General features: G+C 48.8%; 1 protein-coding gene across 1 annotated transcript in view; it reads right to left on the bottom strand.

The window, feature by feature from the left end:
• LOC137357427 (zonadhesin-like) overlaps positions 1–15,373 on the bottom strand; it is a 95,721-nt gene that overhangs the window by 2,741 nt on the left and 77,607 nt on the right. Inside the window, exons 46-52 of the mRNA XM_068023773.1 lie at positions 14,849–15,080; positions 13,516–13,689; positions 9,947–10,077; positions 7,743–7,942; positions 7,079–7,217; positions 5,117–5,227; positions 37–130 (exon numbers count right to left, since the gene is read on the bottom strand). Of these exons, the coding sequence (XP_067879874.1) occupies positions 37–130; positions 5,117–5,227; positions 7,079–7,217; positions 7,743–7,942; positions 9,947–10,077; positions 13,516–13,689; positions 14,849–15,080 (1,081 nt within the window). The remainder of the gene's footprint in view (positions 1–36; positions 131–5,116; positions 5,228–7,078; positions 7,218–7,742; positions 7,943–9,946; positions 10,078–13,515; positions 13,690–14,848; positions 15,081–15,373) is intronic.

Here is a 15,373-nt window from a genome sequence, read left to right as displayed (position 1 = left end):
TTTTTTGGCGGCAGTAAAATTTTGTTAAGCGCTTACCTGCAGCAGCAGATGTAAATCAGGGCTGCCCCAGCGATGACAAGTATCACAACGATCACCACTACCACTGCAACAATGATGACATTGGTGGAATCTAGGAAGAGAGGAAGAAAAAGCTGTCAGCATTGAGCAACGCCCTCCCGCTCCCACTGCTTTCTCCTCCTCTCATAATTTACTTTGCTCCAGATTGACGTTTTCCAACACCACTTTGCTAGCATTCCCAAGTCTGCAGCCCAGAGTGCGTTCAAGCAGTGGCACCAAATGGCATCAAGGCCATCAAAATACTTGGAATCCATTGCCCAGGGAATGCTTAGGGAGTTTGACGCATTCGGAGAATGATTAGGGACCACATCCGTCATCATTCCAGTCAGGTTCCTTCAGAATCTTATGCTGCCCCTCTGCCTGAGAAGAGACAAATCTTTCTGCCGTCTTTACTTTGGGATTTTTCTGTCAACAACAACTTACATTTCTATAGCACCTTTAATGTAGTAAAATGCCCCAAGGCGCTTCCTAAGAAAGTAATCAGACACAAATTGACAGTGAGCCAAAGAAGGAGATACTGGGACAGGTCAAAGCTTGGTCAAAGAGATTGGTTGAGGAGCATCTTAAAAGGAGGAGAGAGAGTCCGAGATGTTTAGGGAGGGAATTCCAGAGCTCAGGGCCTGGGTGACTAAAATTGGAAATCCTGAGAGTAGCCACTGAAGGTAATGCAGAACTCGGGCTCCACCCCGATTGGAATAAGCTGGATACAAGATAAGGAAGGGATGTGGGTATGATGCTTGCAGGACATGGGTGTCCAATTGAGTACAGATGTACCAGCAACACGACACGTAGAGGAACATTCCCCGGGCGAAGGAGGAGGGAGACCCGTTACGTCAGGTCTGTGCCCCCACCACGCTAGCCTGGGATTTTTCCCAGAGTTACACCGGTGGAATGAAATTTGGGCCTGTACCTGGAGTAGGCACAGGCATGAAATGGTGTTCATGCTGCCTCAGTTTCCTCTATGTCCCTTTGGCGTCCAAGGAGAAGTCTGCATGTGGTGAAAGCTGGCCGTGGGACCTGCGCTGGAACCCCTCGGAGTGCAGACACAGTCCGGAGACCAGTGCAAACGAGTCAGCTTTAAACGTTCCAGAGTCGAGGGCCCAGGCAGCTGAGGGCACAGCCGCCATTGGTGGAGCGACGAAAATCAACGGGCCAGAATTGGAGGGACACAGAGTTCCCGGAGGGTTGTAGGGGCTGAAGGAGGTTACAAAGATAGGAAGGAGCAAGGGGCGTGGAGGGATTTGAGCACAAGAGTGAGAATTTGAAATATGAGGCGTCACCAAAATCTAGCCAAAGTAGGTCAGCGAACACAGGACTTATGGATGAATGGGAGCCAGTGCGATTGAGCACAGAGACAGCTGAGTTTTGGGTGAGTTGAAGTTTATGGAGAGTGGAAGACAGGAGGCTGTCCAGGAGAGCGGGGACCTGTGACTATCTGGTGCCCTGCAGGAGACCAGAGGAGAAAATTGGAACCCTTGGCACCCCATTCCCTCAGTCTGGGCAGCTCTCAATTGCCAATCCCAAAAGTATAGAGGCAGTGTTTAATTTGCCCTCCCAACCAGACCCTTTGTTTTGATCTCTTCACTCTGACAGTGAGGCTTGGCAAAGAGTTGGAGTAATCCTCTTATAACTATTTAACTTCTAGGAAGATCCTTAGCCATTTAAAAACAAATATGCCAAACCCTTACCATCACAAAGCTCCCCGTCATATAAAGCAGGACACGAGCACTTAAATTTGTCTCCTTCCCTTAAGCAGGTGCCTCCATTCTTACAGGGGTTCGGTTCACAGGAGCCCTCTGAAGAGGAAATGGGACAGTCAGCATAGAAGTAAACCGAGCACAGATTACACCAATGCAAAACAGACACATTGAGCTAACTAGGGGATAACGGAACATGTAATTATCACAATGAGGTGGTAGAGGATAATTGCATGTTATCAGCACACAATGAGCTGACTTAACCGTGCTGTTAGCAGACGACCTTTTGACTTTTCTTCAGGTTATTGTATGGCAAACTGCGGGGGAGGGGGGTGGTGTGGGGTGGTGTTCAATTCCAGAAAGCTTGTTATGGAAGGATAATGCTGGAGCCTATATTTACTCAGTTTCACATTTATTGTGCAGAGTAAAAGGATTACAAACACGTAGCTCCTCACTCAAAACCCTCCACCAGTCCCAGTGAGTGTCTGCTTATAAGTGCTCAACTAAGACCCCAATTAACACCCTTCACCTGCATATAATCAAATTGTTGACACACAATTAACAGATTAATGGTGGGGGGGTGGGTGCGGGAGGGAAATTGGGTACAAGGATGGAGTGAAGTCACAAGCCACAGTTTTCCTAACTGCTTCCGTAACGACCGAGGATGCTGCCCACACCCGCACATTTCTTTAAATGACGGGCCCCTCTGGCAGCATTGCCCTGTGGGTATCTGACCCCACTCTGCTGCTGCAGGCGTTAAAGGGCTGCAGCAGCCTTTCAGCACCCTCTGGGAGCTCAGCTGTAATGCGCCAATGAGGCAGACCCAGGAAATTCACCTGGTTTAGCCGCAAATCCCCCCACCCGCCGCACAGTTCTGGGGCAAAGGTCACCATGGAGAAAAATCAGGGTACTGCGTGCCTAGCTAAATTTGTGCCCATTTTGTAACCAGATTGAATTTCACCGGGATATGAAATATCGAAATCAGTGCATCTTGTAGCACAGAAAGCGGTCATTCAGCCCATCGCGTCTGTGCCAGCTCTTTGAAAGAATTACTCTCACTCTCCCATGCTCTTTCCCCCACAGCCCTGCAAATTATTTCCTTACAAGTATTTATCCAATTCTCCTTTTGAAAGTTCCTATTGAATCTTCTTCCACCGCCCTTTCAGGCAGCACGTTCCAGATCACAGCAACTCGCTACGCAAGAAAAAAAAAATTCTCATCTTTGTTCTTGCTAATTATCTGAAACCTGTGTCCTCTGGTTGCAGCTCTCCTGCTAAGTGGGAGAGGTTTCTGCCTATTTACTCCACAAGCTTTTGGTCTGCACCTTCAGATTAGGCACCAAGGAAACAAAACGCACGCAGAAAACTTACTCTCGCAGTACTGCCCTCCGTAGAAGGGAGGACACAAACATTTCGTTTCATTTCCGATCTCCTTGCATGTGCCGCCGTTCTGACAGGCATCCGCGAAACAAGTAGGCCCAACTGAGGAAAAACATCAACGATAAATTAATCATTAAATAATTCATCAATAAAACATGAATTCTTGATCACCCCCCCTCCCCCACCCCGGATAACATGTAAAAACAAAACGATTATTTTGAAATGATTATTTTTTTAAACTTGCAAACCCTTAACTGGGGTCGTGTTGCAAGCTGTTAATTGGTCCCCATCATCTGTTGTCAAACTGACTTATATTGACTTTTCATAATAAAATGGCACGAGGAGGATAAACAAGTTATTACAAGTGGATACCCAGGCACTGGAGAAGGTGCAAAAAAAGATTTACAGGGAAGATACCAGAAGTGAGAGGTGATAACTATCAGGAAAGATCGAACAGGCTGGGGCTCTTTTCCCTCGAACAGAGAAGGTTGAGGGAGTGACATGGTAGTATTTAAATCTCTGAAGGGGTTTGATAGGGTAGATGTAGATAAGATTTTAATAGTGTGGGGAGAGCAAAACCAGGGGCCATAAATATAAGATAGTCACTAACAAACCCAATAAAGGAGAAGCTTTTTTCCCCAGAGAGTGGTGAGAATGTGGGACTCGCTCCCACAGGGAGTGGTTGAGGTGAATAGTGTCGATACATTTAAGGGGAAGCTGGATAAACACATGAGGGAGAAAGGAAGAGAAGGATGTGGTGATAGGGTGAGATGGAGTGGGGGGGGGGGGTCAGGGGAAGGAGGCTCGTGTGGAGCATAAACACCAGCACGGAGCAGATGGGCCGCATAGCCTGTTTCTGCGCTTTACATTCTTAGTATGTGGTTCTGTGGGTTATTATAAACAAGACTTCCTTCCACCTACAAGGGTGGTGCAAGTGGAGATGATCAATGACTTCAAAAGGAAATTGGATGGTCACTTGAAGGAAACAAACTTGCAGGGCTACGGGGATCGAGCAGGGGAGTGCGGCTGACTGGATAGCGCCATGGAGAGCTGGCACAGACTCGATGGGCCCAATGGCCTCATTCTGTGCCGTAATTGACTGTATGATCTTAGGATTTATTGGTGCACAATGAGCTGAGGGGCTGATTACTTCTGGGTGCAAAGACAGAGTAAAGTCACAAGTCACAGTTTTCCTTAATCCTTCCATAACAGCACAGGATGCTGCCCGCACCTGCATATTACTGGTGTCAAGGGCCACTGCAAGGCACTTTGATATATCAATCCCCTTTCACAACCTGGGAAATTATTATTGTTTTTTTAATGAAGGGCCTCTCTGGCAGTATTGCCCTGTGGGTATCTGATCCCACTGTGCTGCTGCAGGCGCCCAAGGGTCGCAGCAGCCTTTCAGCACCTGCTAGGCGCCAGCTGTAAATGCACCAATGAGGCAGTCCCAGGAAATTCACCTGGTGTAGCCGAAAGCCCCCCCACCCGCCTGCCACGCTTCTGGGTCACCACCAAAAAAAAAAAATCAGGGCCCCATCCTCCTGCCTATATTTGTGCCAAAGAGCTTCTCATTCGCGTTACTGAAAGAACAGAAGGGGGCCATTCAACCCATCCTGCCTGATGCTGGCTCTTTGAAAGAGCTGTCCGATTAGCCCCCCCCCTCACCGTGCTCTTTCCCTGGAAAAGTTTTCCCCTTCGAGTATTTATCCAATTCCCCCTTTTGAAAGTTACTGTTGAATCTGCCAACACGCCCTTTCAGGCAGCGCGTTCCAGATCACAACAAATCGCTGCGTAAAACAAAATTCTCCTCATCTCCCCCCCGCCCCCCCTGGTTCTTTTGCCAATTATCTTAAATCTGTGTCCCTCTGGTTACCGACCCTCCTGCCACTGGAAACAGTTTCTCATTATTTACTCAATCAAAATCCTTTACGATTTTGATCTGCCCAGCATTTTACTTACTCTCGCAGTTTTGCCCTCCGTAGAAGGGAGGACACACGCATGTAGTTCCATTTACAGTCTCCACGCACGTGCCGCCGTTCTGACAGATGTTTGAGGAACAATTAGACCAAACTGTGAAAAAAAAAATCAATGATAAATTAATCATTAAATAATTCATCAATATAATATAAATTAATTGATTCCTGACAACATATACATTTTTCCCTCCCCCAAACCCCGCAACATGTAAAAACCAAATGATTATTTTAAGATGATTATGTGAACTTGAAACCCATTGACTGGGATCATGTTATAGAGTCATAGAGTCATACAGCATAGAAACAGGCCCTTCGGCCCACCGCGTCCATGCTGACCATAATGCCTTTCTATACTAATCCCACCTGCCTGCATTAATTCCATATCCCTCTATGCCTTGCTCATTCAAGTACCTGTCCAGATGCCTCTTAAATGTCACTACTGTTCCTGCCTCCACCACCTCCTCTGGCAGCTCATTCCAGATACCCACTATTCTTTGTGTGAAATATTTACTCCTTTGATCCCCTTTAAACCTCCTCCCTCTCACCTTAAATCTATGCCCTCTAGTTTTACCATGGGAAACAGACTCTGGCTATCTACCCTATCTATGCCTCTCATAATTTTATATACCTCTATCATGTCCCCTCTCAGCCTCCTTCGCTCCAGGGAAAACAGAGCCAGCCTATCCAATCTCTCTTTATAACTCAAGCCCTCCAAACCAGGCAACATCCTTGTGAATCTTTTCTGCACCCTCTCCAGCTTAATCACATCTTTCCTGTAGTGCGGCGACCAGAACTGCACACAGTACTCCAAATGCGGCCGAACCAACGTTATGTACAACTGTAACATGACGTCCCAACTCTTGTACTCAATGTTGCAAGCTGTTAATGGGTCCTCATCATTCGTTGTCAAACTGACTTATATTGACTTTTCACAATAAAAGGCATGAGGAGGATAAACAAGTTATTACAAAATGGATATTGTGGGACTGAGAAAAAAGATTTACAAGGATGATCCCAGAACTGAGAGGTGATAACTATCAGGAGAGATTGAAAACAGGCTGGGGCTCTTTTCTCTGGAAAGGTGAAGGCTGAGGGGGTGACCTGGTCGTCTTTAAATTTACAAAGGGGTTTCGATAGGATCGACGTAGAGAAGAAGTTTCCACTTGTGGGGGAGACCTAAACTAGGGGGGGCTATCAATATAAGACAGTCACTAATAAATCCAATCAGGAATTCAGGAGAAACTTCTTTCCCCAGAGAGTGGTGAGAATGTGGAACTCGCTCCCACAGGGAGTGGTTGAGGTGAATAGTGTCGATACATTTAAGGGAAAGCTGGATAAACACATGAGGGAGAAAGGAATAGAAGGATACGTTGATGAGGTGAGATGGTGTTGCGTGGGAGGGAGCATCATCATGAGCATGGGCACAGACCAGATGGGCCGAATGGCCTGTTTCTGTGTTGTACATCCTATGTAAGTGGTTCTGTAGGGTTATTCTAAACAAGCCTTGGATCTTAGGAGTATCGAGCTGTAAGACAGTGAGCACCCTGGCCTCGCACAGACAAAGGAGCATTAGGCTGCCTCTCATTCTCAGGGCAGAGAGTTCACTGTTCTGACTGTGCTGTAGGATTAATGACTTTCTTATGCTCATAAATAGGGCCACTATTGGCTAATGGAACACATGGTCACCCAATCAAAATCAAACCCTCCCGGCACAGATACAACAATATTAGACAGCCTTAACGCCAACCACATGTCTCAGGCCCAAGCAACGTGTGATACTTTTCCATTTCTCAGGTGACGTTGCAAATTTCGGACAACTTGGCGTAGAACCCTTGCAGCCAATAGACAGAGGAAGTCTTTGTCCCATGACAGGGCGTTGGATTTAAACTTTGACTGCAGAGTTGAAAGGCCAGAGTCTTATCTCTAGGGACGAGGAGATTCTTACTTTTGCCACAGGTTCTGACGGAGTTTATGATGGTGCATATTGTATTCTCCGGACACCTCATTTGTGAGCACTGAACGGTCTCTGTCGTATTGCATTTGCAGTCTTCGGTGCAATCGTCAGTGATAAACATCTGCCCAACCTGTATTTCAATTCAAAAAAATAATGGGACAAGTCAATATACTGTGTGGTACAGGAAGCAGTTAATTGATCCCAGCTGGGACATTTGGTATTGGAGCTAATTTTGATCTTACCTTCCATGGACTACACAAGGAACAATCAGTAAGGTACTAGCTCATGGCACTGGGATCCAGGAAGGTTCGCGGACTGTCCTGAGTTAGCAGTTGGGATGCTACATTCGGGTTTATTGCCTCCAGGTTAGAAATGGGGATATTTGTCTGGGGTGTCCACTCTTGGTGGCTTTCCAACGATCCCTATATGTGGGGTCAGAACAGAGTCGGGCTCCTTCTGGTCAACGGGCCCCCAGCAGTCATAATCTCTCCCCCTTTAAGACATTCCTTGATACCGACTTCTTTACCCAAGCCTGCCCCAATTTCTCCTTATGTGGCTGGTTGTCAAATTTTCTTTGCTAATCTCTTCCTGTGAAGAACGTTTTGCTACATTAAAGGGCAGTACATAAATGCAAGTTGTTGTTGTCTCGACTTACCTCGTAATACTTGTCCTGATAGGTGCAGCCACACTGACTGTAAGGCACGCAGTCAAAGTCGCTGTAGACGAACCCCCTGTCGCACTCACAACCCTCCAGGCACGGCATGTCGCACTCTGATGGGGCGGCCAGGTTGGCGCAGGTGGGAGGGCAGGCCGCCATGCAGGACCTGTACGAGCTGTGAGGAGGACACGCCATAGCTGCAAGACAGAGATCCACAGCTTAGTCACAAAGAGCGACACTGCTTCCGACCAAGTTACGTTACTCTGCAACACCCAGCGGTGCCTCTCATCTCTTTTGAATTCATACTGCGCCTTTCGCGATCTCAGAACCTCCCGAAGTGCGTCACAGCTAATGAAGTACTGATGTCGCTGTTATCCTGACCACAGCCAATTTACCAGGGTCAAGGGGCTCAATTTAATCAACTCGGCAGGGTTCCTGTTTGCCTTGGGGGTGGGGAGGGAGAGGCAAGTCATTATTGGGTAGCACTTCCTTGCCTCTGAGTTAGAAGATTGTGGGTTCAAATCCCACTCAAGAGACTTGAGCACTAAATCCATGTTGGCACTCCGAGACTGATCCGAGGGAGTGCCAGGCTGCCAGAGGTGCCGTCTTTGGGATGAGACATGAAACCCCAGTGCCCCCATCCGCCAAGGCAGGCGGTTGTAAATGATCCCATGGCCACTATTGGAAGAAGAGCAGGGGAGATCCCCCCCCCCATGTCCTGGACCAATCCCTCAACCAACATCACTAAAAAAAAAACAGATTCTTAGGTCATTCATGTCATTGCAGTTTGTGGCATCTGCTGATTGGCTGACTAGATGTCAACAGTGCAAAAATAATTGATTGGCTGTGAAACACTTTGGGATTCCAGAGATCGCGAAAGGCTCAATATGAATGCAAGCCTTTCTTCCCATGACGTATTCCTGTCATTTTCACGCCATTCCAATATGCTCATCCATTCTCGGCGGCCGTTTTGAACACCTGGCGTCACCAGCGGGACATCCCAGAAGTGTGGTGGTTGGCGGGTCGTCAGATGATTGGATGTCTGTCCAAATTTCTGCCCCCTGCCCACTTTTCCCATTTTGTGTCTTACCCTTTAACAAGGACAGTCTCTGAGACTCAAACCAAGACTCTCATAATTCAGTGGTGCCCCTGAACAGCCATCAGAGTTTCCATACCCGACTACTTGGGGAACAGAGTGGTAGAGGTGAAGTGGGGGGGGGGGGGTGGGGTGGGGTGTAGGGGGGGGAAGACTGCAGGAATGGCCTGAATGCAGCTATCCATGGGGGATTCCTGATTGGTCCTGCAGGGCAATTGGCATAAGGGGGTGAAGCCATATCTGAGAACACCGTGGGTCGGACCTTCTTGCACTCAGACCTCGGTCTGATCCATTGTACCACCAGCAACATCCAGAAATTACTGAGGCGTACCAGCTCTAAACCACCCAAAGCCAATGGAACCAAACATCAGACGGGTTGTAAAACAGGTGGCAGATGCCCATTGGCTCATCATTGGGCTACGCCTCGCTTTTAAAATTCTCGTCCTTGTTTTCAAGTCCTTCCTTGGTCTCACCTCCTTCCTATCTCTCTAACCTCCTGTAGCCAGCGGTCTTCCAATTTTGGCCGCTTGCACATCCCCGATTTTAATTGTTCCACCATTGGCGCCCGTGCCTTCAGCTGCCTGGGTCCTAAGCTCTGGAACTCCCTCCCTTAAACATCTCCTCCTCTGACCTCTCCTTTAAGACGCGTCATAAAACCCACCTCTTTGACTGAGCTTTTGGTCTCCTGTCCCAATATCCCCTTATGTAACCCGCTGTCAAAATTGTTTTGATAATCGGTCCTGTGAAGCTTCTTGGGATGATTTACAACATTTAAAGGCACTATATAAATGCAGGGATTTGTTTGCAACCCCAGCCAAGTTGCATTTCACCCTTTGGGAGCGTATCCGCTGGCTCAGTGTGCAGACCCTGTAAACAGACAGATCCTAGGTCTGTGATCCCAGCCTGGGTAGAGGTAAATTGGCAATCCCGAATTAGGGAAAGCTAAAAAAAAAAAATCGGTCATGGACTGGATCAGGCCTCCCTGAGCCGGATGATTCAGAGCAAAGTGACAGTGCCGCTACCGAACAGCAGCCCCCTCTGCGACACCCCCTCCCCCAGTTCCCCCCCGAGACCCCCAGGCCTCAAGTTTCACGCCCAGACTCACCACATCTGGTTTCGACCCTCCAGTTTGGCAGGTTGGTCCCGTTTACCTGGCAGACCTGAGCATATACCTCATAGCCGGCACACAACATCTCGGAGTTATTGAAGAACTGGCACAGGTCGAATAGACAGTTCCTGTTGGGGACAGAGGACAAGCTTCAGCACTTGAACCTTAACAGGGCAGAAGAAACATGCTGGAGCTGACAGGGTTAATTAAGAGCTGGATTCAAAAACAACGAAACTTGCAGAAAAATCAAATATCTGTATATCATTCCAGTTCACAAACTTGGGAGGGTCAATAAAATTATTAATAATTTCATTACTGTGATAGTACAGAGCTCCCTGTACATCCCCCTGACAGTACAGAGCTCCCTGTACATCCCCCTGACAGTACAGAGCTCCCTGTACATCACCCTGACAGTGCAGAGCTCCCTGTACATCCCCCTGACAGTACAGAGCTCCCTCTACGTCACCCTGACAGTACAGAGCTCCCTGTACATCACCCTGACAGTACAGAGCTCCCTGTACATCACCCTGACAGTACAGAGCTCCCTCTACATCCCCCTGACAGTACAGAGCTCCCTGTACATCACCCTGACAGTACAGAGCTCCCTCTACATCACCCTGACAGTACAGAGCTCCCTGTACATCCCCCTGACAGTACAGAGCTCCCTCTACATCCCCCTGACAGTACAGAGCTCCCTCTACATCCCCCTGACAGTACAGAGCTCCCTCTACATCCCCCTGACAGTACAGAGCTCCCTGTACATCACCCTGACAGTACAGAGCTCCCTGTACATCACCCTGACAGTACAGAGCTCCCTCTACATCCCCCTGACAGTACAGAGCTCCCTGTACATCACCCTGACAGTACAGAGCTCCCTCTACATCACCCTGACAGTACAGAGCTCCCTGTACATCCCCCTGACAGTACAGAGCTCCCTCTACATCCCCCTGACAGTACAGAGCTCCCTCTACATCCCCCTGACAGTACAGAGCTCCCTGTACATCACCCTGACAGTACAGATGTCCCTCTACGTCACCCTGACAGTACAGAGCTCCCTCTACATCACCCTGACAGTACAGAGCTCCCTGTACATCACCCTGACAGTACAGAGCTCCCTCTACGTCACCCTGACAGTACAGAGCTCCCTCTACATCACCCTGACAGTACAGAGCTCCCTCTACGTCACCCTGACAGTACAGAGCTCCCTCTACATCACCCTGACAGTACAGAGCTACCTGTACATCACCCTGACAGTACAGAGCTCCCTCTACATCACCCTGACAGTACAGAGCTCCCTCTACGTCACCCTGACAGTACAGAGCTCCCTCTACATCACCCTGACAGTACAGAGCTCCCTCTACATCACCCTGACAGTGCAGAGCTCCGTCTACATCCCCCTGACAGTACAGAGCTCCCTCTACATCACCCTGACAGTACACAGCTCCCTCTACATCACCCTGACAGTGCAGAGCTCCGTCTACATCCCCCTGACAGTACAGAGCTCCCTCTACATCACCCTGACAGTACAGAGCTCCCTCTACATCACCCTGACAGTACAGAGCCCCCTCTACATCACCCTGACAGTACAGAGCCATCTCTACATCACCCTGACAGTACAGAGCTCCCTCTACATCACCCTGACAGTACAGAGCTCCCTCTACATCACCCTGACAGTGCAGAGCTCCCTCTACATCCCCCTGACAGTGCAGAGCTCCGTCTACATCCCCCTGACAGTACAGAGCTCCCTCTACATCACCCTGACAGTGCAGAGCTCCCTCTACATCACCCTGACAGTACAGAGCCCCCTCTACATCACCCTGACAGTACAGAGCCATCTCTACATCACCCTGACAGTACAGAGCTCCCTCTACATCCCCCTGACAGTACAGAGCTCCCTCTACATCACCCTGACAGTACAGAGCTCCCTCTACATCCCCCTGACAGTACAGAGCTCCCTCTACATCACCCTGACAGTACAGAGCTACCTCTACATCACCCTGACAGTACAGAGCTCCCTCTACATCACCCTGACAGTACAGAGCCATCTCTACATCACCCTGACAGCACAGAGCTCCCTCTACATCACCCTGACAGCACAGAGCTCCCTCTACATCACCCTGACAGTACAGAGCTCCGTCTACATTGCAAAAATCAGATGTGTTCTCACTTTTTTCTCAATGTTTTAGACAGCACAGAGTGAAACTATGGAACATAACAACCGGCAATGTCAGATAAAACAGTCCAGAAGCATTGGGGAAAAAAAATTTGAAGTCAATGATTTCAGCTAATGTGTTTAAGTGGACATGCATCTTTGCCGATTCTCTCCCATCCCGCTTCCTGAGTTTATGACCGCTCGTTGGTCTAGACCAGTGCTGTCCAATATATCAGCCGTTCTCCAAAAGTGGCTTACTGGGATCCAGATGTGGCCAATTACAATTCTGATTGGGAAATTAAGAAAAATGAGTCGTAGTTCATTGGTCACATGATCTGAGTATTCATCCGCACCTCGTGTGTGAATGAACTTTAACCTTTTCCTGTGTTTGTTGGTAAAACGAAAAGCAGGTGCGCAAGTTTTTCGACACTTATGAGCTCTTTACTTCCTTGGTTACCGAGTGGTGATAGAAGTTTGTTCGGTCATAGGGTCATCTACGGCATGGAATGAGGCCATTTGGCCCATCGGGTCCCTGCTGGCTCTCCACGGAGCTATACTGTCAGTCCCACTCCCCGGCTCGATCCCCTTAGCCCTGCAAGTCTATTTCTCTCAGGTGGCCATCTAACCTCCTCTTGAAGTCATTGATCGTCTTCGCTTCCACCTCGTGGGCAGCGAGTTCCAGGTCATCACCACCCGCTCCTCATATTCCCCCCGCATCCTTTACCCAAAACCTTCAATCTGTGTCTCCTACTCCTTGCACCATTTGTTAATGGGAACAGTTTTTCCCCTGTCTAACTTATCTAAGCCCGTCATAATCTTGTACACCTCTATTAAATCTCCCCTCTCATTCGTGTGTGACGTGCATCTACATGTACTGTATGTGAGGTGTTTTCTATTAAAGTTGGACTGCACTGGTGTAGACAAGCAGCCCTCCACTTCCTCATTTCTATCTGAGCAGGCCCTTAAGCATGAGGATTATCACAAACAAGTTCAATCCCATGTCCTCTCACCATCAATGTAGGTGTCCTTCCCAGTGCAGGCTCCTAGATGGTGATCAGGTCGCTATTATCTGACTTGTCTCATACTCAACAATGCCATCTGCATCCACACTATCTCCTTCCAGTCTGTCGCTGCTCCCTGTCCGTACCAGCCAGGAGTCATCAGGGGCAGGTAGTTGAGAAAAGAACTTGCACCAATTCTTTAAGCTCAGTGGAAGTCTAAAGCCTACCCCACTGCACACCACACATAGAAACATAGAAATAGGAACAGGAGTAGGCCATTCGGCCCCTCGAGCCTGCTCCGCCATTCATTAAGATCATGGCTGATCATCCAACTCAGTAACCTGTTCCCGCTTTCGCCCCACACCCCAGACATATAAAACCCACTGGAGCCAGTGCCGTCAAAGCATGCTTACTGGTAATATGTTTCTGGTTCAATGTAACGATGGCAGTCTCGGAACGGCCCCTGAGGGTCGAGAATGGCTCCACAGTAGCTCGTGCTGTTGATGACGGACAGCTGGTCACTGGTGCAGTCTGTGAAAAATCCCGTCTCGGGCTCGGGACCGGTGTCCTCGCCAACGTCTTCACGCCTGTTCCACACAGAAAGCGCAACTTAGTAACCGAAACAAAGGACAGGCACAACAAAAGGATAGACTGCGTTCAGCCGGGGGCTTGCATTTTCTTCAGCAGCTTGCCTATCGCAGGCTAGAAGTGACTGTGATGTCATAGAGCCAGTTTAGCACAGAAGGAGGCCATTCGGCCCATCGTGCTTGTGCCAGCCCTTTGAAAGAGCTATCCAGTTAGTCCCCACTCCCTCATGCTGTTTTCCAGTGACAGCAGACAATGTTAGATCAGTACTTTGATAATTTTGATTCAGCCTTTACAATCGAGGTTGAAATGATCAGGTTACAATAACAGGCAGAAAAATGTTACACAACAGTGTTTACTTGTAGTAGGTTTGCCAACAGCATCTACCAGCAGAGGGGCAACCAAATGGTTTACTCCGATAATTTGACAGCACCTTTCACACTCTCAGGACATCTCAAGGCTCTTTACAGCCACTTCTTTGAAGCTGATTTGCGCACAGCAAGCGCCCACAAACAGCAAAGTGATAACAGCCCGACCATCTGTTTCAGCACCCGAGAGGGCAGACAGGGTCTTGGTTTAATGTCTCGTCCAAAAGACGGCACTTCTGACACTGCGGCACTCCCTCAGTACTGCCCTGGGTGAGTCAACCTAGATTTTGTGATCAAGTCTCGAGAGTGGGAATTGGACCCACAAACCCAGAGAGAGTGCGACCCACTGTGCCGTGGCTGACTCTAGAGCAAGATGGTCCTGCACTCAATTCTCGGTCTGTCTAGCTCAGCTCATCGGACTTGAGCTCGGGGTTGAGACGCTACAATTGGCCTGGCTGACTGCGCTATTGCCAGGAAGCGCAGGGGAATTCTCATCGGTGTCCTGGACCAGCACATTTATCCATCAACTTTATCACTTCAACAAAAAAAAATGATCCGGTCATCATCACATTGCTGTTTATGGGATCTTGCTGTGCACTCATTGACTGCTGGGTTTCCTACATTACAACAGTGACTACTGCTCGTTGGCCGTTAGGCGCGTCGGGATGTCCTGAGGATGTGAAAGGGACTGGATAAATGCAGATCTTCCTTTTGTGTCTGGTTCAGCACCCACCTAGCTACTGGGCCTTTAATGGAGACCATGCCATTGTGTTTCCCGTTTGCTGTTACTCACTTGTATCTCTTTGTGTCGGACTTTTGCGCCTGCTTCCTCATCCGGTTCGAGTCGTCCTCATTGTCGTCGTCGTCGTCATCGTCTCTGTCATCCACCTCCCAGCTGTTGCCAAACTTTTCCAAGCTGGAAACCCGTGTGCCGTCTGGCAAGGTGAAGTCATTCTTGAACTTCCCGTCGTAATTACCGCACAGACCTCGGACCTGCTTCTTGTACAAGCTGGGTATAATAATATCTGGAGGAGCACAAACGCGGGAGCTTTTGGGTGACATGACGTCTTTTTTTTAAAGTTTATTTATTCACGAGATGTGGGCATCGCTGGCCTGGCCAGCATTTATTGCCCAGCCCTAATTGCCCCTTGAGAAGGTGGTGATGAGCCACCTTCTTGAACCGCTGCAATCCATGTGGGGTAGGTACACCCACAGTGCTGTTAGGGAGGGAGTTCCAGGATTTTGACCCAGCGACAGTGAAGGAACGGCCGATATAGTTCCAAGTCAGGATGGTGTGTGACTTGGAGGGGAACTTGCA

Source organism: Heterodontus francisci, chromosome 48, assembly GCF_036365525.1.
Source record: "Heterodontus francisci isolate sHetFra1 chromosome 48, sHetFra1.hap1, whole genome shotgun sequence".
Lineage (NCBI taxonomy): Eukaryota > Metazoa > Chordata > Chondrichthyes > Heterodontiformes > Heterodontidae > Heterodontus > Heterodontus francisci.
Note: the sequence above shows the minus strand (reverse complement) of the source record. Positions and strands in the feature narration are given on the sequence as shown.